Raw genomic sequence first — 21,251 nt, 5'->3', positions numbered from 1 at the left:
TTGGGGTTTACTTATAAAGTTCCCATCTGCTCTTTCATGTTTTACAGCTGTTTCTACATTCCGGATATTTTACAGCAAAAACCTAAACAGAAAAACGCCAAAACATTGCTAACTCTGATATAAACACCAAAACACTTTAAAAATAAAATAAAATAACACTTTTCAAAATTAAGAAAATCCACATTTTTTATTTAAAAAAGGGGAATCCCCTCAGCACGCCCAGGTTCATATTTTAGACTCACTTAAAGCATAGCACCAACTTGACTACAGTAATTAAACAGAATTTGCTTCCACTGTCATGATGCTAAACACATTGGATTGGAATAAGAACATTTGTGTGTGTGTAGTAGAAAAATGAAGTAAAAACAGTAACATGCTCCTCTGTAACCACACAGATTAATATGCAGCCGGCCTCCCCCAGCTATAAAATGTTTAATAAGAACAACAACCGAGGAAAGCTTTCTGCCACAACCATTTCCAATCAGCATTCACTAAATTCATTGGGCTGTTTTCTTTTTTTTGAGGGGTGGGTGGGGAGTTACAGTGGACACATTAACATCTCTTAGTTAGATGCTATCTATGGTTGTAGCACCCTGCTTGTGGTTAACGCTTAGCTGGAATGAAATATTCAACGCAGCAATAGAGAAATTAAAATAATAATTTATTTGTCAGACAAATAAATGATAAGCACAGTGGTATATGGTTACCAAAGCTCTGCCCCCTCCAGCCCTGATGGCCAGCACTTATATTTCCTCAGCCCAGCCCCCTTGCTCCTCCTTTGGCTGCCTCTGTCCAATCAGCCTGGTTGAAATTCCTATTGGCTGTTTCCTAGAACCAATAATAAAAGATACACCCATTTCCTATTACCTTTTATGGGAGACAAAGAGCTATATTTCCTTCTATCCATAAATGGCAGACAAGTAGCCATATATCTTACATTTGCCTCGACAAGGCACCTTAATTACCAGATCACCTTTTGCCCCTGTTGCCCCTGCATTCCAAAACAAATGGCTAAAACAAATGGCTCATGGTATTAAATTCTATCTAAACAGAGATCTTGGGTTCACATTCTCACACACCATCAATGAAATAAGAATCTAACATAAGAATCTAACATTTCTTACTTTCTAAATCCTTTGCATAATTACATTAAGCCAACAAATCTCATACATAACATAGATAGCTTTTTAAAAGAAAAGGCCTTTGCAAAGTAAAAAAGGAACTCAGTAAAAACAGCTTCAAAAGAAGCCTCTTCAGTTTACACCCCCCTTTCCCAGCCAGCTGCTTTTCCCATTAGCTCTTCCCAAAATTTATTGCCCTTTAACTCTCTCAGTATACCTTAAACCTTAGGAAAATATGGCTAGAGTCTGATGGGAGGCACATGGTATTATTTTCTGTTAAACAATAAATCTTACTATTTACCAACTCTTAATTAGTGTTTTTGCAGCTTGATTGTATTCTGTAATATGTAGGGTCAGTGTAACATTTGCTCCCAGCCTGTAATTCCCTTTTACAACTTTGAGAAACTTGTCTCCTGCTACTGCTATAAATCAGGGGGGCCCTTGTTCAGGAGAGCAGGAAGATAAACAACTGCCAAAGTACTTAGCCAGCTGGTTTCTGCCTGGCATAAAACATACAAACATTTGCAAATATATCTTTAAGCTAATTTTAAAATACAGGCCTTGATCAGATGCCTCATGTTTAGCCTTCAGAATGGCTGCCGGTGCCAACTGCTCACTGTGGGGAATGAAATTTACAGGCCCTCTATAAGCAAACAGAACACCATAAACAGATGAGGAATGGATATCTTGAGGGGGAGCACTTCCTAAATGCTTTCAAATTCTGCAAGAAAACCTATGTCTACTTACCTGGTCTGAAAGGCTTCGGAACTTTACAGGAGGAAGGCTGCAAAGTCCCACCTCCTCTTTTTCCACAGCGAGTTTACTGCCCTTAATGGCAGATGCCGCAGGCTTCAACTCTCTACTGAGCATGTGCAACAATACAATTTCACCCCCCTCCCTCCATTTGCTCCCCAGAAATAATTAAGGGACAAGTTTCTGATGGTCGCAATTCTTCAGTATGGGAAGAAGTTGAAATATTGAGCACTGTTTCGTAGCGTGATAACTGACAGTTGGGATATTGGGTTGTGTGCATAGGGTGCAGGGCTGCCCCGGGGCATTTTGCTACTTGAGGCAAAACAAAATGGCTTCCATCCTGCCACCTCCTCCGCACCCCCTGCAGCTGCTTCCTCCTCCATCACTGCCTGAGGTGACTGGAGGCAGCCTGAGAGTGCCCTGGCATGCTGAAGGCAGTGGCTGGGTATGGGAAAGGAGGCCAGAGAGGAGCAGGTGTACAGGGGAGCAGTGTCAAATACAGTGATTTTAACTGACTGAAATTGGAAATGCTTAAATGCTACGTGTTTAATTCTGGAATGTTCCCCAGTAACTCTCGTGCGTTAGGTTAACTCTGGTCACATGGGAGGTATCTTAATGCATTCTCCATTTTGTTTTATGCACGAATGGCTTGACTGTAATGGCTGCAGTTCCTCGAACACTGGAGAAGAGACAGCATTAGATAACTTTCTTTCTCTCTATAACCGCAATAGAGATCCTTCCATCTTCCCTTCTGTGGGACACACGACCAAGCCAGTGTAGACATCACCGAGAGAGAAAGTGCAAGCACAATGGGAATGTGGGCTTGGGAGAGCACATCTTTGTTTGGAATTCTGTCCTGCCATTTGGTACCCAAAATCCTCCTGATCTTCATCTTGGTACTGGAGGTATTGAAGGCACCACATTCTCCGTCCCACACCCTTCTGGAGAGGTGAGCCGTTGCCAGAGCTGCCGTTAGGCTTGTCTGGCTAAGTAACAATGGAGAGATTCCTGGTTATGGTGGAACCTAGGTGGACAAAATGGTCTACTGCCTCAAGTTTGTAGCCACCAATGCAGATGCATGGAGTGCTGGCGACATCCCGACCCAAGGTGTTGGTCTCCATCAGGCTGGTGACAAGTCCAAACTTCATGCAGGCTTGGACAAAGCGGTTGATGAGTTTTTGTGGAGCTTCCCTGAATGTGCTCTGCCAAGGCTGCATTGTCCGCAAACAACCTCTCAGATTATGTGTCATGATGCAATGTATGAAAACCACCTTTAGGTGGCGGCGGAGGGGTGTTCTTTGTAATTGTCAATCCTAGTTTGTTCTTCTGGACTTTATGTAGAGGTTTCCTGTGTGAGATGGCAAAGTCCTCAAGAAAACTCCGTGTATACCTAGGAAGACAATTCCTGCTTCCTTCTGTCAGGCTCCCTTTTCTTTCCTTAAAGAATGATTGCCTGATTCCCCTCTGTCTGATTTCCAGATTGTAACATGCACGGATTTAAAATTAAATGCTAAATCAAATAAATTCTATAATTGGCTGCGGCAGAGGGAGAGATGGGACACTCCAGTGCCTCATTTTGCTCTTGAACTGGCACTTGAATTTTGTTTCTTCATCCTGCCTGTCCATTCCCTTTTCCTTTGGAGTTGTGTCTTTTAGATAGGGTCTGTCGGCTTTGTTCCAATGTAAGCTTCCTTTGGGATGTTTTCAGCCACAGAGAAGAATAAAATGCTGTAAATCATTAACTGAATGTAAAAGGTCATTGTGAATATTCTTCATTTCACCTTGCCATACTGCTGGCAGAACAAGGGAAAGGAAGAGACCAGGAGAAGGAAAGATCAGAAGCAGCCAGTGGTTGTAAGTTTGTTACAGGCTGAATTCTAAGGTGGGTTGGAGGATACTTTAGAGCTATAAACACATCATAAAGCAAAAACAAACCAATACCTCCCCTGCCACAAACACATTTTAAAGGCCATATAATGTTCAATCGGCCAAAGGCCTGGGTCCCCCCCCCCCATGTTTGCTTTGCTACTACATAAGCTCATCTGGGAATGTTTCACAGAGCAGAATGAAAAGTTGTGAATCAGGAACTGAGTATCAAACAGCACCTTGAGCAGCAAGTTCATCTCGCATGACATACTGCTGGCAGGGCAAGGGAAAGGAAGAGACCAGAAGAAGGAAAGATTGGAAGCAGCCAGTGGTTGTAAGTATGGTACAGGCTGAATTCTAAGGTGGGTTGGGGGCTATAAAAGGAGGGTGGTTGTTTCAAAGGTTTATTGTTACTCAGAACCTCCAAGTCCCATAGAGCCAAATGTATACCTCTTTGGTTCATAAAAGCCCTCACTTTTTTACACTTATTCTTTGGGGGGTCCTGATGCAAATTCTCAGGCTCTTGGAATGTAACAGGACCATAAGTTAATGCATATTTTTGCTGTGTTTGTGGCTTTGGGGAAATAGCCATTTAAACTCTGATTCCATGGCCATAGTGTGAGAGTTAGTCCACAAGCAATTACATGTGTATTTACAAGCAATTACAAGTGGAAATATTCCTACCCGGTCCCAACAATAAGTCGGCTGACATTTGTCCATAGCAAGGTCATGCATACCAAAGATTGAAAAGAGGGCGGTAGGGTTGGGAGACCCGGCGAGGAGGCGAGAGAAGGAAGCCCCCGGCCGCGAAGCAGTTTAAAACACCTGTGGTCACATCCCCCACCGGCATAGACTGGCCGAGCAGGTGTGACGCATCTGGGGCAGGCGCAGAAGGGGGTCTCAATCCTATGCCCACGAGCCGGGTCATTGCAAGGGCCCAGATGGCCAGCCACAACGCTGCCCAATGCGAAAGGTGAGGGGGCCCTACCTGAAGGTCCCAAAGGATGTGGCATCAAAACTCACTCTCTCATATATCTTGATAAATATGTTCTAATGAATAATAATAATGTGTTTGTGAGAGGGGGTTACTGCTTTGTTTTTGCTTTATTGTGTATTTTGTATTTTTGTGTGGCGAACCACACTGTTATCTTTGGCTGTATACAAATTTAATTAATGATGGTGATGGTGATGATAACATCTTTACAGTTTTTCAGTGTCATCAATGACTTCTTTCACATACAAGGGAATCAGTTTACCTGTAGTGGACTACTACTCAGAGGAAACGCTCCGCTATGTTGAAAATGAATTCCAAATGTTGGATGATGATATAGTGAGTGTCACTTACCCCAAGTCAGGTTAGTGGTGCACTTAGGTAATTTTAAACTTGGAGTAAATGGTGTTTCAAAGATGATGATGTCCTATTTCAGAAACATTAAACAATAAAATAGCTAATCTCTCCCTGCATCCATTTTTGATGCTTCATATCTCCTACAGTCTTTGTATGTTAAGACACACCTTTTCTTTTTTGACAAGTCAGATCAAGAAATTAAAGTTTCATTTAAAACCAATTATTATGGTTCTGTCATGTCTAAAGGCTGTGTGTAACATTCCACTCTACCAGGAGTGCCATGCAACTGACAAATGCATCTTAAACTCGTGATTCAAAACACTGGACAGCTAAGCGGGTGGCTTTCATCATAGATTTTTGTTTTTCTAGATACACAGACCCTGGAAATGGGGACTCTATTAACACCACCATGCTAAACCTCCCTACTTGGAGGTACCTCAACAATTAAGGTATAGCTGACCTATAAAAAGATCAGGAAGATACACTCTTGCTTAAGAGAAAGATGTTTAAGGAAAACAGGTCCAAGAATTTCAGATAGTCCATCCAAAACTTCTACAGCTAACTTTAATCAATAATTTCGTTTCCCATTTTCTCTCCCCTCATCCCTCCCCGCCCCCCTCAGTATAAAGCTGTTTTGGATTCCTGATTAAGCAGACAATGTTCTTATCACTGGATGCAGCAAAATCAGGTGGTATTCTCCTTTAAATTGAGGGCCACCTAAAGAATCTGAGGCTTAATTATGCCCTCTTGCAGAATATCTGTTCTTCAATACTGGAATAGCTGGATCACATGTTTGGCCAAGTATAAAGCTGTTCTGCTATATTTTAACAGGAAGATTCTAGAGATGTGCCTCCTGCAGGTGTGAGCAACAAGTCATTCTTGAATGCTGACTGTATATAGAAAGCTAAGTAATATGTCTGCTATAGATTAGTCACACTGCTAATATCCTCACTGGCTACACCCTCATCAAAATAGTTCATTCAGTTTGGTTCACCATGTTAAACTAGACATGAATTTTTTAAACTAGACAGGAATCTTTCCTGCGTAGGAGGGTGCTGAGTAACTTGCTGTTCACAAAAAAATCATTCCAGTTTTTTCTGATCCTTTCAATTGATTTTGCATGGGGCATACTGGTTCTATTGAGCCATGGAAGGGGAGAGGGAACAAGATAAAGGAAATGTGTTTATTGCAGAATCAAGAGGGGTTGAGAAGACTACCTAATATTCCTCTAGGTACCCATTGGATGCAGGAGATCCTGTGCTTAATCTGGCGTGATGGGGACCCCTCCTGGGTTCAGAGTTTACCAGCATGGGAACGGATACCTTGGATTGACAGTATTTCGGGCCTACAGCTTGCCTTGAAATATCCTGCAGCCAGGCTCCTGGTATCTCACCTGCCATTCCACATTTTCCCCAAGTCCTTCCTGCACTCCAAGGCCAAGGTAAGAGAGGAACAATTGACACATCAAATCTTCTTTTGGCTCTGTAAGGCAGAATGACCTGCTCAGTGTTTCAAACACTCCACCTATGGCCCTAGTCAAGACAAGTATCTGACCCAAAAAGGGTGGGGAGATAACCCCTGCCCAAATCAAGGATGTAGGAAGACAATTTGCTGCCTGAGGTGTGGCAGAAAACACACATCACCAAACACTAATTCCTACTAGCTTCTGGGGGTATAAGGATGGTATACAAATTTAATAAACAAATAAAGAAACAAATAAAACAACAGTAAATTAAACAACAAAGACTTTGCTTCCTTTTCATGAGACCCACCTAAGCTGCCTCGGTCTGTCTCTAGTTAGGGCTGCTTCTGTTGCCTTCCCTAAATATGTCCCCTCCCTCTCTTCCAGGTTATCTATACTGTGCGTAATCCCAAAGATGTGATGATCTCATACTATCATTTCAGCAAGGGCTTAAAAATAGTGAAGGACCCTGGAACTTTGGAAGAGTACATGAAGGCGTTCCTGAGTGGGAGTGGTAGGGAAAAGGGGGAAATCAGCCCCTCTCATTTGTTCTACCTCACTGTTCACTATGTTATCAAGGCTCTTTCCTGCCCTTTCCTCTCATTTCCTTTCATTGTATCAGAGAAGTACAATTCCCAGTGAGATAGGTGGGGAGGGGATAGGATGGGAAAAGGTCTCGCAGTACTCACCTCATTTTCTTTTAAAAAGTAATGAATGTCATTAAAAGGGGAATTGGAATGGCTGCAAAATGTAGGGAGAGGATATTATGAATCCCTGGCTCTAGTGTCGTATACATTATTAGATCTCTTGTCTATGTAAATAGAATCATTAGACAACCCAGTCGCTAGGTGGTACTAGGCTTAGTTGTATCTGGGTGTTATTGAAAGTTCCCTGCTTCTGTAAAAAGGTGCCACTGTGGTGGGAAGGTAAACGGTGTTTCCGGGTACTCTGGCTTCCGTTATGGTGTCCTGTTACACCAGAAGTGGTTTAGTCATGCTAGCTGCATGACCCAGAAAGCTGTCCGTGGACAAACGCCAGCTCCCTCAGCCTGAAGCAAGATAAGTGCCACACCCCATAGTTGCCTTTGACTGGACCTACCTTTTACCTGATTGGGTGAATAAAGGCCCTTTGTAGGTTCCTGACTGGTGTATCCTTTATGTCTTTCCTCTTGCCTCTGACACTGTTTACTTTGCTCTTTACACTTTGCTCTTCAAGTGTCTTATGGTTCCTGGTTTGAGCATGTGAAAAGCTGGATGGAGATGAAGGACAGATCCAACTTCTTCATCATCACCTATGAAGAACTACAGCAGGTATTGGCCCAACCTTGACAATATTCACACTTCCAGGTTGTGTCTCCAACTTTATGTCATGTGACATATTATTTTGCCATTTTATTTTATGTTTTGTTCTGAAAAAGTCTTCTACAATTGGCAAGGTGATTCTGAGTTAGAGAGGTACAAATTCCCAAGTAATTCTCACTTTTATCTGGTGCTTTCTGTCCAGCTGCAGTTGATTAGTTCTGTATAAGTCTATGCTCTGTTTCATTGTTTGGTGATTCAGAAATATATGCATTTTTAATACACACTACCATCACAGCTATCTACAGATATTTGCAAATCAATTCATCTTCCCTGCATGTTCCCTTTCAAAATTAATGAAACAGGTAGCCCTCTTAGCCAAGAGACTTGGGACACCTTAGAGACAAAGCTCATGGTGTGACCAATGGTCCATCACAAATCCACCTGTCACTGCAAACCTAAACATGCCCTTTCAGAAGTAAGTCCTATTGAATTCAGTGGAGCTCACCACCAAGTAAGTGGAATTAGGATTGAAGCAATTCTTGCTTCCTTGATTTCACAATTCATTATAAAGTTGCTATCCTGTCTTGTTTCTCTCACGTCAGGAGGGGCAGTTTAGTTATGCTGTAAGTGCAGAAAACTTGGTGGTGGAGATGTAAAGGATTTTAAAATTTAATTTCACTATTGAAAGAAACATTTAAGGTGGTAAAAATGGGCAGTCAAATCCAGATGGTTCTCCCCTCTTTAAAAAAATAATAATCTGTGAAGCAGTAATAACACTAGTGATTTTCAGAAGAGATTATTTATTTCCTTGTGAAAAGAACAATAATATTTGATGTGTTCCTTTGGTCTTTAAAATGTTATAGGGGAAAAAATCACGATAGGATTTTATCCTTAATCTGCCCCCTAAAACCATATACCTGTGGATGAGTATCTCTGAATTCTGTGGGATTTGCTTCTGAGTAGACATGGTTAGGATTGCAGCACAATCCTTTAAACACATAATAACACTTCCGATGAGGCACCTTTATGCATCAGTTAATATACTAGCAACATACTTCAAGGAAATTTATGTATCTATTTATATACAAAGTATGTGTGTTAAAAAAGGAAAGTGTCCTTTGTAGAGAACTAAGGTGAATAGTGCTCACAGCAAGTCTGTGCTACGGAGGGAGTTTGAATGAGCAGATGGAATAAACAGTTTGATAGTCCATTTTCAATTGATTTCTCCAACATTTCTATTTTGAGTTCAGAGTTCCTTTCTTCTCCTCCAATATATTTAAAATAAAATAAAAATGACTTAAGGCCAAAGAGCTTGATATTACATGCGCGGTGGCATTCCTTTGTTCTACAACAGACCAGGTGTAGCCTACAATCTGCTGTTCTGTACTTAATTCAACATCTTCAAATTTAATGCTGTCTCCAGTATTCCCTGGGTCCTGTACTAAATTTGAGGTAGCCTTGAATCATTCTTGCTAAATGCTTCCTGCAAGAATGGCCTCTGTATTCTCAAAGGGCAGATCTCCCTGTGGCAGTGTAAATATGAGAAGCCAGTCATTTGCCTTTTCCTTCTGCAGGACCTACGAGGAAGTGTGAAGAGGATTTGTCATTTTATTGGTAAAGAGCTGAACAGTCAGCAAATTGACTCTGTGGTGGAAAATGCCTCCTTCCACAAGATGAAAGACAACAACATGTCCAACTTTACTCAATTTCCAGATACATATTTTGATCACACAAAAGGAAAGCTCATGAGGAAAGGTAACAAAATACCCTGTGGTAAACAAAGGCCATGGCTTGTGCAGCCTATGAAAAGTGTGTCTGTGTGTCTGTGTGTAAGAGAGAGAGAGAGAGAGAGAGAGAGAGAGAGAGAGAGAGAATGAGAGAGAGAGAGAGAGAGAGAGAGAGAGAGAGAGAGTAGTGGTGGGGAAGAAATTTGATTCAGTTCACATTTACCTCACACTTTCCTGTATTGAAACTCAACAGTTCTTTGAAATTCACACTTCTCTGAAATTTGTGTGATATTTTCTGCACAACTGATCAGTGCAAAAATGAAACTGCTAACATAATGTAGGCTGGCTTCACCCTCCCCAGGCTAGATACCTGCCTGGGGAGGCATTGCCAGGGGATTGGCCAGGTAAGGGGAGAGACCGCCCTGTCGACACAACAGAAGGTGAATCTTACATGTGAAGCATCAGTTATTTAAGATTTGAAAAAAGAGAGAAAAGGAGAAAAACTAAAATTGACAGATTTGCCCATTCTTACTTGTGAAGCTTTCGGAAGATGCAGTTAAGTAAGTCTAGGCCATTGACATGGAAGCATGACTACTCCTGGGGTACCAGTTGAGGGAGGGCCTGGGAAGAACAGCCAGGGAGGAGGTCCTGCTATTCCTAAAAAAAAGCCACCTGAGGCAGCTGCCTTGCTTCATCCAGTGGAAGGGCAAGTCCTGAGCAAGATGAAATGGGGTCCTGAGTTTAGTTGAAGTAATTTTAGTGGATCTTTTTTTGTGGTTACCAAGTGGTTTCACACCCTCTTGTGTTGTTCCAGGTATCTGTGGGGACTGGAAGAACCACCTGACCGTGGCACAGAATGAACACTTTGACCGTGTTTATCGTGAGAACATGCAGGGTCTGCGCATGACATTTCCATGGGATTGAAGAATGTCAAATTATTCCTGCTGCTTTTCTTAGTCTCATGCTTTTATGTCTCTAGTGGTTCTGGTATTTTTGAACAGAAATTGAATGGTTTTATTGTGATCGTTACTTTTGTGCCTCCTTGTTATTATTATTATTATTAAGCTTCTGGTCTCTCAACACCTACTGGAATGCATTAAAATGTCTCTCTTGGCTCCCTGACGTTTATCAGCAAGGCTGATACTCTGATCATTTCCTTGGAAGGTAGGAAGTGGGTTATCAGCATACTCTTGTACGACCAGTTTCCTTGGATCTGAAGTGGTAAGGTCAATGATGGAAAATCACTCCTTCAAGTCCATCTCTTCCTATCTCTTTCTCCTCTGGAGGGTGGCAGGAATCGTTCTGTGTGCTGTATCTTTCACAGCCACTTTGGTGTGTTCTGAGGCCAGCAACTGCTGCCCTAGCTCCTCAGGCCCAGAAGTGGTGTCTGGGGTGAGAGAATGCAATCAATTTTGCTGCTACAGTGTCATATCATGGCTCCCGACTGCCCTACTTCTCTGCATCGTATTTCTCCAGGGGCTCATCTCTTACAACACCCCACCTGTGTTGCTGTTCCAGCACATCCCACTCAGCTCTATTGAGAAACTCTGCATTTTGCCCTGTACTGTACAGGATCGCCCTGCAATTTTTCCATTCAGCTCTCCATCCAGGGAAGCAAGAGGCATTATCAGAGTGAAGGAGCACCTCACAGCCAGGCAGAAGCACACAGAGGAAGCTCAGTGATGGTGAAAGATGCAGCCTAGGGAAAGGGGGAATGGCCAGAGGAATCCCAAGGGCCAGATAAGAGAGGTGTGGAGGGCTGCAATCAGCCATGAAGGCCAAGGCTTTCATTCTTACCTTGTGTGTTTATTCAGAAGCAAAATCCACAGAGTTCAATAATAAATGTACATAGAGTCTGTCACTTTACAATGCAGTCCTACGGATATTTACACAGCAATCTGAATCACCCTGAGTAAGGCTTGCTTCCTAGCAATCAACCACCTAATGTTTTCCTTTTGTCCAGGTGAAGGGCTTCTCACAGTGTGAGAAAAATATCACTTTAGTGCAAGAATGCCAACTTGAATAAAATATGGGATTGGGGAGCAGATAAGCCTCTCCTCGCATAATCGATCACAAGATGTGGCACAAGTGCACCATTTAATTGGCAATGAACATCAACTTTGAGGGGCTTGGGCCCCCTCAAATATTATTGAGGGCCCGAAGTGATGTTGCTCCCTAGGAGTTGACTCCTATGCTACAGTGCCAAAGCAGCAGTGATGAAGTCAGGCCTTAAGCCCAACAGGAAAATAACTCCCATCTGTAAAATGTGTTACCTAGGCTCCCGCCTCTTGCATAAGCACAGAATTCAGGGACTTTTGTTATCTGCTCATGTAACTTATTACAACATATCCAAACAAGCTGTGGAACATTCTTTTATCACGAGCACCAAGTGGGAACTGGCCAACTGCAAGAGAAGGCAGATCAGCCTCCAATCTAACAAGCAAGTAGGAAATTTCATGTGCAAAAGTATTCCAGACTGCTTATCAAGTGGAAGTGGAGGGGTGGTGGTTTATGGCAAAGCAAGGAGGGGTGCTGTGGAAAATTATGTGAGTCGTGTATCCTACACGTTATAAAAAGCACCCCAGTCATGGCTTCCGGCTGCTGCGATCTCAGTGCAAGCAGGGTTCTCACCGGGAGGGAGAACTCGAGCTATTTTGAAGGATTGGGGGCAACTCTAGGGCGCGGAGACCCCCCAAAACTCTCTTGAAGGGTGTTCAGAGAGTCTAGTCCCCGGCACGGCCAGAGAAAGACCAAACCGGCTGCCAGGTAACCTCGGAAGAGGCGAAGAGCGTGGGCGGAGAGGTCTAGCGGTCGAGGGGGAGCCATTACTCACCTTCAGATAGCGAAGCCCTGAGCTTGCAGGGAGAGCAGTACGCTCTCAGAACAAAGAACTCCGACACTTGCAACTTTGTAATTAAGATAAAAGGAACAAGGAAGCCTCGGAGGGAGTAAAGAGAAACAAACGGAGTTCAGCTGATAGCCGAAATCAATTTAGACGCGGAAAGACGCCAGTGCGGGGAAAAGAGAAAGGGAGTTGCCTCAGCGGTTACGCTGTTTCCCTTTCTGTATTCCTCCCTCCAAACAAGCCGAATAGAAGGAAAAGTACGCTGGAGAGGAAGAGGGAAGAAAGGGGGCCAGAGACAAAGCATTAGGACTTGGCGTTTTTGGTGAACTGGAGGTTGTGAAGAGGAGAAGGGGTGTTTCTCTATCTTAGCGTCAGAATTTAGGAGAATGAAGCCGGAAGAGAAACCCCCGCCGCCATTTGAGACTTTTTGTGCATGAGTTTGTGAAAAGCAGAAAGAGGACAGTGATAATATCTATATTGGAGCTAATACGCATATTGTTCTCCATCTCTTTTCCCTTGGTTGGAGACTAGGGTTTTTGAACTTCTGGGAGCTCCTGGGAACACTTTGGGAACTCGTTGGGAACTGGCGTCAGTGTATATTGGTTTGACGGCCTCTTGTGTTAAAATGAGGTTGGTGTGATCTGAGACTGGCCTCCGCTCCCCCTGCCCTTTTCTCCCCTCCTTTTTCTATTCACCACCCCCTATTTTAAGACCCCCCCCCGTATATCTACTATGGAACATGGACTAGCCTGATTGGAGGCGGGACAAACCCCCAACATTGGAGCATTCCGCCTTGAAGGAAGAGGACTGTACAGTAAGAACTTGACATCGATTTTATATATACAAACTTCGATACTGACTTTTGGGAAAATACATATATATAGAATTGGGAATTCTGAACAGTAACACTAAAGAAAGAAAGAGGGTATTACAAAAACGGACAAAGTGGGCGGTATAAAGGAAATCATCTGAAACAAACTCAGGGGGCGAGAAATTATCGGGGACAAGGGGAGATAAAAGTGTATAAGTATTTAAGATGTCACATACAGGGAAAAAAGGAACCAATGGTGGGACCCCTGGGGATAGGAGGGGCTCTAAGCAAGAAGTAGACTTTAAGTCGGATATCTTGAAGATGTTTACAGAGATCAAACAAAGCCAAGCCAACTTAGAATATAAATTAGAGCAAGTGGATAACAGGATCGGGAAAATGGATAAAAAAATGGATGAGACTGTTAACGAACTTAAGGGCCAAATAAAAGAAATATTTAGGAGAACGCAGCTTACAGAGGAAGGGTTAAAGAAGACAAGGATAGAATTAAAGGATATTAAGAGGGATAAAGAAAGGATTAAAACTGAAATGATGGACTTAAATAAGGCTCAGGAAGAGATGAAGGACATTATTGCGATGAATGAACTGAGGCAGAGGGAGGTTAATCTGAAATTTAGAGCTGTGCCAGAGACCCAAAATGAAAATATTAAAGAGAGATTGACAATGGAGTTAGCAGAATGGATGGGTTTACCAGCGGAGGAAATGGCCAATAATATACAAAATGCATTCAGAATGCGCGTTAACACAACAAGAGGAAGGAAACTTATAGGTGATTGTCTGATTACATTCAAGGATAAAGAAATGAGAAATAGGATCCTTCAAAGGAATAGAGAAAAGAGGTTGAATATAGATGGGAATTATATAATTATTTTTAAAGATGTCCCGATCAGACTACTCAAACGAAGAGATCACTATAAATCCTTGGTGCAGGTACTGAGAAGAAATAAGATCGAATTTAGATGAGAATTCCCGGAAGGGATATCATTTGTATATAGAGGTAAGAGGCACAAGTTGTCAAGTCAAGAAGAAACCGGGAAGTTCTTGAGGAAGTATAAGGAACTTAAAGTGGAGGTAAATGGAACGGGGGCTGGAGGAGATGAGGGGGGCCCATCAGGAGACTCAGGCGAAGGGGATGAGGAGGAGGAAGGAGGAAGTAGATCGGGCAAAGAGGCAGAGGAGGAAGCGGAGGACTCAGGGAATCCTTAAAGGAAAAGAGAATTTGAATAAAACTCAGGCAAAAACTTAACTTCCGAAGGGAAAGTTAAGCATCATGGGATTAAAAATTTGGAACTGGAATATTAATGGGATGAACGATAAAAATAAGAGGAATAAAATTGAGCAATATCTGAAAAAGAAAAATTTGGACATTATCTGTCTACAGGAAACGCACGTTGCTAGAAGGCATAGGAAAGTGTTAATTAACAAAAGGTTGGGAAAGGAATTTGAATCCTCAGACAAGGTAAAGAAAAGAGGTGTGGTACTGTATGTTAAAAATAATATAGAAGCTAAAACAATATTCAAGGATGAAGAGGGGAGGATGATAGGGGTCAGTATTAACTGGCAAGGTGAAAAGCTGATGGTAGTGGGGCTATACGCCCCAAATGGTAGTAAAACGGAATTCTTTAAAAAATTGGAAGAGAAGTTGACGGAATTTGTGGACCAAAAAATAATTTTAATGGGGGATATGAACGGGGTTGTTTCACTAGAAATGGATAGACAAAGAAAAGGAACAAACAAAGAAGGAAAGTTACCAAAAACCTTCTTCTCCATGGTAGAAAATTGTAATCTGGTGGACATCTGGCGTCTCAGACACCCGTTTGACAAACAATTCACCTTTCATTCTGAGCCTAACCAATCGCTGTCACGCATAGACCAGATATGGGTCTCAAAGGAACTGTGTCCAAGAGTTAAATTAATAGAAATAAGACCAAAAGTAATTTCAGATCATAGCCCAACAGAGCTGGAACTGGAAAGCCTAGAGACAAGAACCTTCAGATGGAGATTAAAAGACCACCTTTTAGATGATCAGAAAGTTGTGGAAAAGGCACAGAAAAAACTGATAGACTATTTTAAAGATAATGGTGATAAAGGAACAAAGGATAGCGTTGTCTGGGATGCGAGTAAGGCTGTAATAAGAGGGTGTTTTATCCAACAGAATGCAATCAAAAATAGGAATAGAGAGAAAAACAAAGAGGAAATTCTAAAACAGATAATGGTTAACGAACAAAAACTATCACAAAAACCAAATTGTCAAAAAGCGAAGGAAAGAATTAAGATTCTACAAGCCCAGTTTGCTATAATAATAAATAGAGAGGTGGAGTGGAACATTAAAAAACTAAGGCAAAAAAATTTTGAATTTGCGAATAAATCAGGCAAATGGCTTGCCTGGCAAATCAAAAAAAGGAAGGAGCAAGGTGTAATTAATAAAATAACAGTGGAGGGAGTAGAAAGAACCGACCCCAAAGGAATTAAGAGTGAATTCCTCAGCTATTACAGGAATTTGTATAAAGATCAAGAGAAAGTTGGTTTAAGGAGGATAGAGAGATTCTTGAAGGATAAAAGGGTGCAAAAAATCTCAATAGAGGAAAAGCAACGTTTGAATACACCAATTGGAAATGAGGAAATAGAGGAGGCAATTAAAGATTTAAAGAGGGGTAAGGCACCAGGCCCTGACGGATTCACAGCCGGCTACTACAAGGAAATGAAATCTATTTTGGTGGGACCTCTAAAAACGATTATGAACAATATCTTAAAGAAAGGAGAAACCCCAGAGACCTGGAAAGAGGCATATATTACGTTTATCCCCAAACAGGATGCAGATCCAACCCAGGTTAAAAATTACAGACCAATTTCACTCCTAAACACAGATTATAAGATATTTGCAGGAATTCTGGCAAGAAGGCTGAAGATTTTGCTATCAGAAATTATTCACAGGGACCAGGCAGGATTCCTGCCAGGTCGGCAGATGAGAGACAACACAAGAAATATAATTAATATGCTAGAATACCTGTCTGTTAGGATTGACAAACAAGCTATAATGGTGTTTGTAGATGCCGAGAAGGCATTCGATAACGTGATATGGAACTTTATGTTGAAGAACTTAGAACACATGGATGTGGGTAACGATTTCTTTAATGGGGTAAAAGCAATATACACAGAACAGAAGGCCAAATTGATCATAAACAATATGGTGACGGAGGAGATAAGGATACAGAAGGGAACAAGACAAGGATGTCCACTTTCTCCGTTACTATTTATAACTGTGTTAGAAGTCCTTATGAACTCAATAAGACAAAACGATAATATAAAAGGAGTATCAGTAGGACAGAATGTTTATAAGACCAAAGCCTTCGCCGACGACTTAGTAATAATGACAGAAGAACCAGCAACGGCAATAGGGGAAATATTAAAGGAAATAGAACAATTTGGAGAAGTGGCAGGCTTTAAATTAAACAAGACAAAAACGAAAATGATAGGAAAAAACGTGGACCCAAAGATAATTGAAACAATCCAACAACAATCGCAGATAGAGATGGTCAAAAAAGTCAAATATCTCGGCATCTGGTTAACACCTAAAAACATAGACTTATTTAAAAATAATTATGAGCCGATGTGGAAGGAAATAAAGAAAGATTTAGAGAAATGGGGAGGGCTAAAATTGTCACTCTGGGGAAGGATTAATGTAATCAAGATGAATGTCTTATCGAGGTTGATGTTTCTATTCCAGACCATCCCTATAATCAAAGGGAGTCGAATCTTTAAGGAATGGCAAAGGATAGTCTCAAGATTCATATGGCAGGGCAAAAAACCCAGAATTCAGTTTAAATTACTGACAGACGTAAAGGAAAGAGGGGGCTTTGCCCTGCCGGATCTGAAACTGTACTATGAGGCATCATGCCTATGTTGGATAAAAGAATGGGTAAAATTGGTGAATACGGAGCTGCTCGACTTAGAGGGCTTCGATAATAGATTCGGCTGGCACGCGTACTTATGGAAGAACAAAAGGAAAGAACACAAGGGGTTTGCGAATCACATTTTTAGAGGGCCGCTAATCGAAGTTTGGGAAAGATATCAAAATCTGTTAGAGCCGAAAACACCACATTGGCTTTCACCTCTCGAAGTAATGAGTACAAAAACCATTAATATGAGAAGCAATTGGGCAACTTATGATCAGCTACTAACTAAGGTTGAAGGGAAATGGAAGCTAAAACCGTATGAGCAAACAAAGGAACATGTTTACGATTGGCTACATCACCATCAGGTGAATCAGATGTTTAGTAGAGATATCAAAGAAAGAGGCTATGCAGATAAAGACTCAAAATTCCAGACAGAAATAATAAACAATAAAGTGAAAATTATATCTAAGATATATAGGATGTTGTTGGACTGGAATTTAGGCGATGAGGAAGTCAAATCGGTGATGATCCATTGGTCAAGGGATATAGGTCATAGTATACAGTTTGAGGATTGGGAGAAACTTTGGAAGGAGGGGGTAAACTTTACGGCGTGTACTTCGATAAGGGAAAACGTCATGAAGATGTTTTATAGGTGGTACTTGACACCCATGAAATTATCAAAAATGTATAAGGTGGATAATAAGTGCTGGAGATGTAAAGACATAGAGGGCTCCTTCTACCATATGTGGTGGGAGTGCCGAAGGGTGAAACAATTTTGGGAGAAAGTACACACTGAATTGAAGAAGATATTAAAGTACACGTTCATAAAGAAACCAGAAATCTTTCTTCTAGGGATATTAGGACAAGAGATAAAAAAGGAAGATCGCAGATTGGTATACTATGCGGTTACGGCAGCAAGGGTAGTATTAGCCCAGAAGTGGAAACTACGGGAAACCCCAACGGTGGAGGAGTGGAGATCTAAGTTGTCAGATTACGCAGAGTTGGATAGTTTAACAGGAAAAGTTAGATACATAAGAGACCAAGTGTTCACCAAAGATTGGGAAAAGTATGTAGATTATCTGGAATGTATTAGTGAAGGGCAAATAACGCTAAAGGGATTTAGAGACGCACTGTGAAAGACTAAGAGTTATTGTGCAAAGCAAACAGGAATTAGGAATCGGTATAATGACAATATAAGTAATGAAACGTGTAATTTTATTTATTGCTTCGAATGATTTACGGACAGGCTGAAGGAAGCCCCGTAAGAGACAACTATGTTATGGATGATATGGAAATGATAATTGCTGTTTATTATTTTTAATTTTTCTTTTCTGTGTATTTTCTTTGTATTTGTGTGTTACCTTGTGTTCTTTTTGGAAATAACTAATAAAAAAGAATGAGGATAAAAAAAAAAGCACCCCAGTCATTGACAACAATACCACAAATTCACGCGTAATCTGCCAATCTTAACACAAACCATAGCCACAGGTTTTTATGCCTTTTATTAGAATTTGCACTGTTACATAATGTCTTTTGTGGGTTTTGTGGGAGTTGCCTGCAAAATGTTGCAATGTTCACAAAGTGATATTTATGTTTCCTGCACAGCTATCCAGCTTATCCTCATATTTAAGAAAATTTTGACCTTGCAATTTGTCCATGAAAAGGTCCCCAAGGCAAAACAATGAAAATAGTAGTAGTTCCAGTTATGTTCTTTTATTACCCATCACTTATCAATACATATCCTCCTTGTTCTTTTGCAACAGGGAGGAGTAGTGTTATTAATCCGGGAGGATTAATTTATTAAAAAACCAAAGGCATTTCTATTGGGCATTGTGGGAACTGATATAAAAAGAAGTGATTGTAAGTTGTTTTTATATGCAATGACGGCTGCACAAATTTTAATGGCACAAAAATGGAAGCAAGAAGAATTACCGACAAAAGAGGAGTGGAGGATGAAAATGATGGACTATGCAGAATTGGACAAATTAACGGGAAGAATCCGAAGCCGGCGGTACCAGAGATTCACAGAAGACTGGCGTAAATTTACGGACTATATGAGAAGTAATTGTGATGATTCCATTACATTTGTAGGTTTGCAGGAAGTTTTGTAAGGAGAATAATTTGAATTATTATCTTATTGAATGAAAGCCATGGTATTGGTTATGAGGTTTAAGGTAATATAAATGTAAGAAATGCAGGAGAAATCTTAAAAATGGAAGATCACCAGAGGAGCTGACAGAAGTCCAAAAGATTGTATAAGAATTTGAAATTTGAAAAATGTATGACAATATAAATGTGCTTAAAACGAATAAAAATTTATTTTAAAAAAGAAAAGAAAATAGTAGTAGTTCCAGTTATGTTCTTTTATTACCCATCACTTATCAATACATATCCTCCTTGTTCTTTTGCTACAGGGAGGAGTAGCGTTATTAATCTGGGAGGATTGCTCTTTCAGAACTCTGCCATCACCGGCGATCTCCAGCATTGAATGTGTTGGTCTCGTGTGGGGCACCAAGGAGAGCTTGGCTGTCTGGCTGGTGTACCGACCACCCTGCACACTGGCAGCTCCTCTGCCAGACCTGCTGGAGGTGGTGGTGGGCTGGGCCTTGGAGTTCCCAAGCCTACTGGTTTTGGGAGACTTCAACGTCCATGCCGATGCCGCTCTCTCCTCACTGGCTCTGGACCTAGTGACTTCCATGGCAACACTAGGGCTCTCCCAGTTTGTTTTGGGCCCCACTCATCAAGCAGGCCACACGCTGGATCTGATCTTTGGGGCTGGCATAGATATGATCATGCTCCCCCCTGTGGAAGTGCCATGGTCTGACCACTACGCTCTGAAAACCAAGATTGACTTCCCACTCCTCCCCTGCTTGGGTGGCGAGCCTATTTGGGCTTGCCTGTGAAAACTGATGGATCCTGATAGATTCTGTCAAGTCTTGCGGGACCCCGCTCCTCCTGGCGACTCATTAGATGACCTTATTGAGGACTGGAATAACCGGCTCTTGGCAGCCATTGATGAGATCGCGCCTAAGTGCCCTCTGCAACCCCGTTGAAACTGGGCCCCTTGGTTTACTGAGGAGATCCGGAAAATGAAGCGGGATCTCAGACGGCTAGAGCGAGTATGGCGACGGACTCGTGACGGAGCCTCAAGAACATCTTATAGGACACTTATGAAAGCATATGAGATGGCTATGAAAGCTGCTAAGAAATCTTACTTTGCAGCTTCCATTGCATCCGCTAGCTCTCGCCCGGCACAACTTTTTAGAATAATTAGGTCAATAACGTCCTTAGGAGCACAACCAAATTTAAGCACAAATTCGACCCACAGCTGTGAGGCATTCGCGAGCTTTTTTGCGGAGAAAGTCCTGTTGCTCCGCCGTGACCTCCCTGCCAGTTTAGATACAGTGACTGAACTGGAGGCCCCTCGACTGATTTCAGGTCCAGTGTTGGACAATTTCGATCAGATACTCCCTGCTGATGTGGATAGATTCCTCCAAGTTGGTAGGCCCACCACCTGCCTCCTTGATCCGTGCCCGTCTTGGCTGATTAGGGAGTGTCCAGATGTCGCGCGGACCCCCTGGTTGAAATTATCAACTTGTCCCTTGGCACAGGGACATTCCCAGGGGAACTGAAGGAAGCAGTGGTGTGTCCACTCTTAAAGAAAACTTCACTAGATCCCTTAGACCTATCCAATTACCGCCCAGTTTCAAATCTCCCATATCTGGGTAAGGTAATTGAGAGAGTGGTTGCTGAACAGCTTGGTAGGTTTCTGGAGGAAACATCAGCTTAGATCCATTTCAGTCCGGTTTCCGTCCTGGTTTTGGGACTGAGACGGCTCTGGTTGCCCTAACAGATGATCTCCATAGACAACTAGATCAAGGTGGGTCAGGACTGCTGATCCTTTTAGATTTGTCAGCAGCCTTTGACATGGTCGATCATGATCTTCTGGAAGACCGCCTCGCAGACGTGGGGATACAGGGCATAGCCCATAACTAGCTGTGCTCTTTTATCTCTGGGTGGGGACAGAGGGTGGCACTAGGGAGGGAAATGTCGTAGTGCCACTCCTTGGTGTGTGGAGTGCCGCAGGGCGCAATCCTCTCCCC

At 42.0% G+C, this 21,251-nt stretch overlaps 1 protein-coding gene across 4 annotated transcripts; it reads left to right on the top strand.

Annotated features, from left to right (window-relative positions):
* Nucleotides 1-2,039: 2,039 nt before the first annotated feature.
* On the top strand, nt 2,040-10,607 carry LOC310850063 (sulfotransferase 2B1-like). Of its 4 annotated transcripts, none has more exons than XM_083751150.1 (8): nt 2,040-3,132; nt 3,583-3,728; nt 4,947-5,070; nt 6,321-6,529; nt 6,938-7,064; nt 7,766-7,860; nt 9,426-9,606; nt 10,393-10,607. In XM_083751150.1, the coding sequence occupies exons 4-8, from the start codon at nt 6,332-6,334 to the stop codon at nt 10,500-10,502; spliced, it is 711 nt and encodes a 236-aa protein (XP_083607276.1). In that variant the 5' UTR covers nt 2,040-3,132; nt 3,583-3,728; nt 4,947-5,070; nt 6,321-6,331; the 3' UTR covers nt 10,503-10,607. The 4 variants fall into 4 exon arrangements, with proteins under 4 accessions (XP_083607276.1, XP_083607275.1, XP_083607274.1 ...); XM_083751149.1 differs by having other exon boundaries at nt 2,195-3,132; nt 4,947-5,095; nt 5,920-6,529; XM_083751148.1 differs by lacking the exon at nt 2,040-3,132 and having other exon boundaries at nt 3,585-3,728; nt 4,947-5,095.
* The last annotated feature ends 10,644 nt before the right edge of the window (nt 10,608-21,251 follow it).

Source organism: Podarcis gaigeae (assembly GCF_964106915.1).
Source record: "Podarcis gaigeae genome assembly, chromosome: 8".
NCBI classification, from domain to species: domain Eukaryota; kingdom Metazoa; phylum Chordata; class Lepidosauria; order Squamata; family Lacertidae; genus Podarcis; species Podarcis gaigeae.
The sequence above is the reverse complement of the archived record's forward strand: the minus strand, read 5'-3'. Positions and strand labels throughout refer to the sequence as shown.

What these genes read in the sequence shown, in the direction of transcription:
- LOC310850063 (XM_083751148.1), top strand. Translation starts at nt 4,963, where the DNA reads ATGACTTCTTTCACATACAAGGGAATCAGTTTACCTGTAGTGGACTAC. An exon ending in TCCTGCACTCCAAGGCCAAG is followed by an intron (nt 6,530 to 6,937) that starts GTAAGAGAGGAA and finishes CCTCTCTTCCAG; the next exon opens with GTTATCTATACTGTGCGTAA. An exon ending in GGCGTTCCTGAGTGGGAGTG is followed by an intron (nt 7,065 to 7,765) that starts GTAGGGAAAAGG and finishes TTGCTCTTCAAG; the next exon opens with TGTCTTATGGTTCCTGGTTT.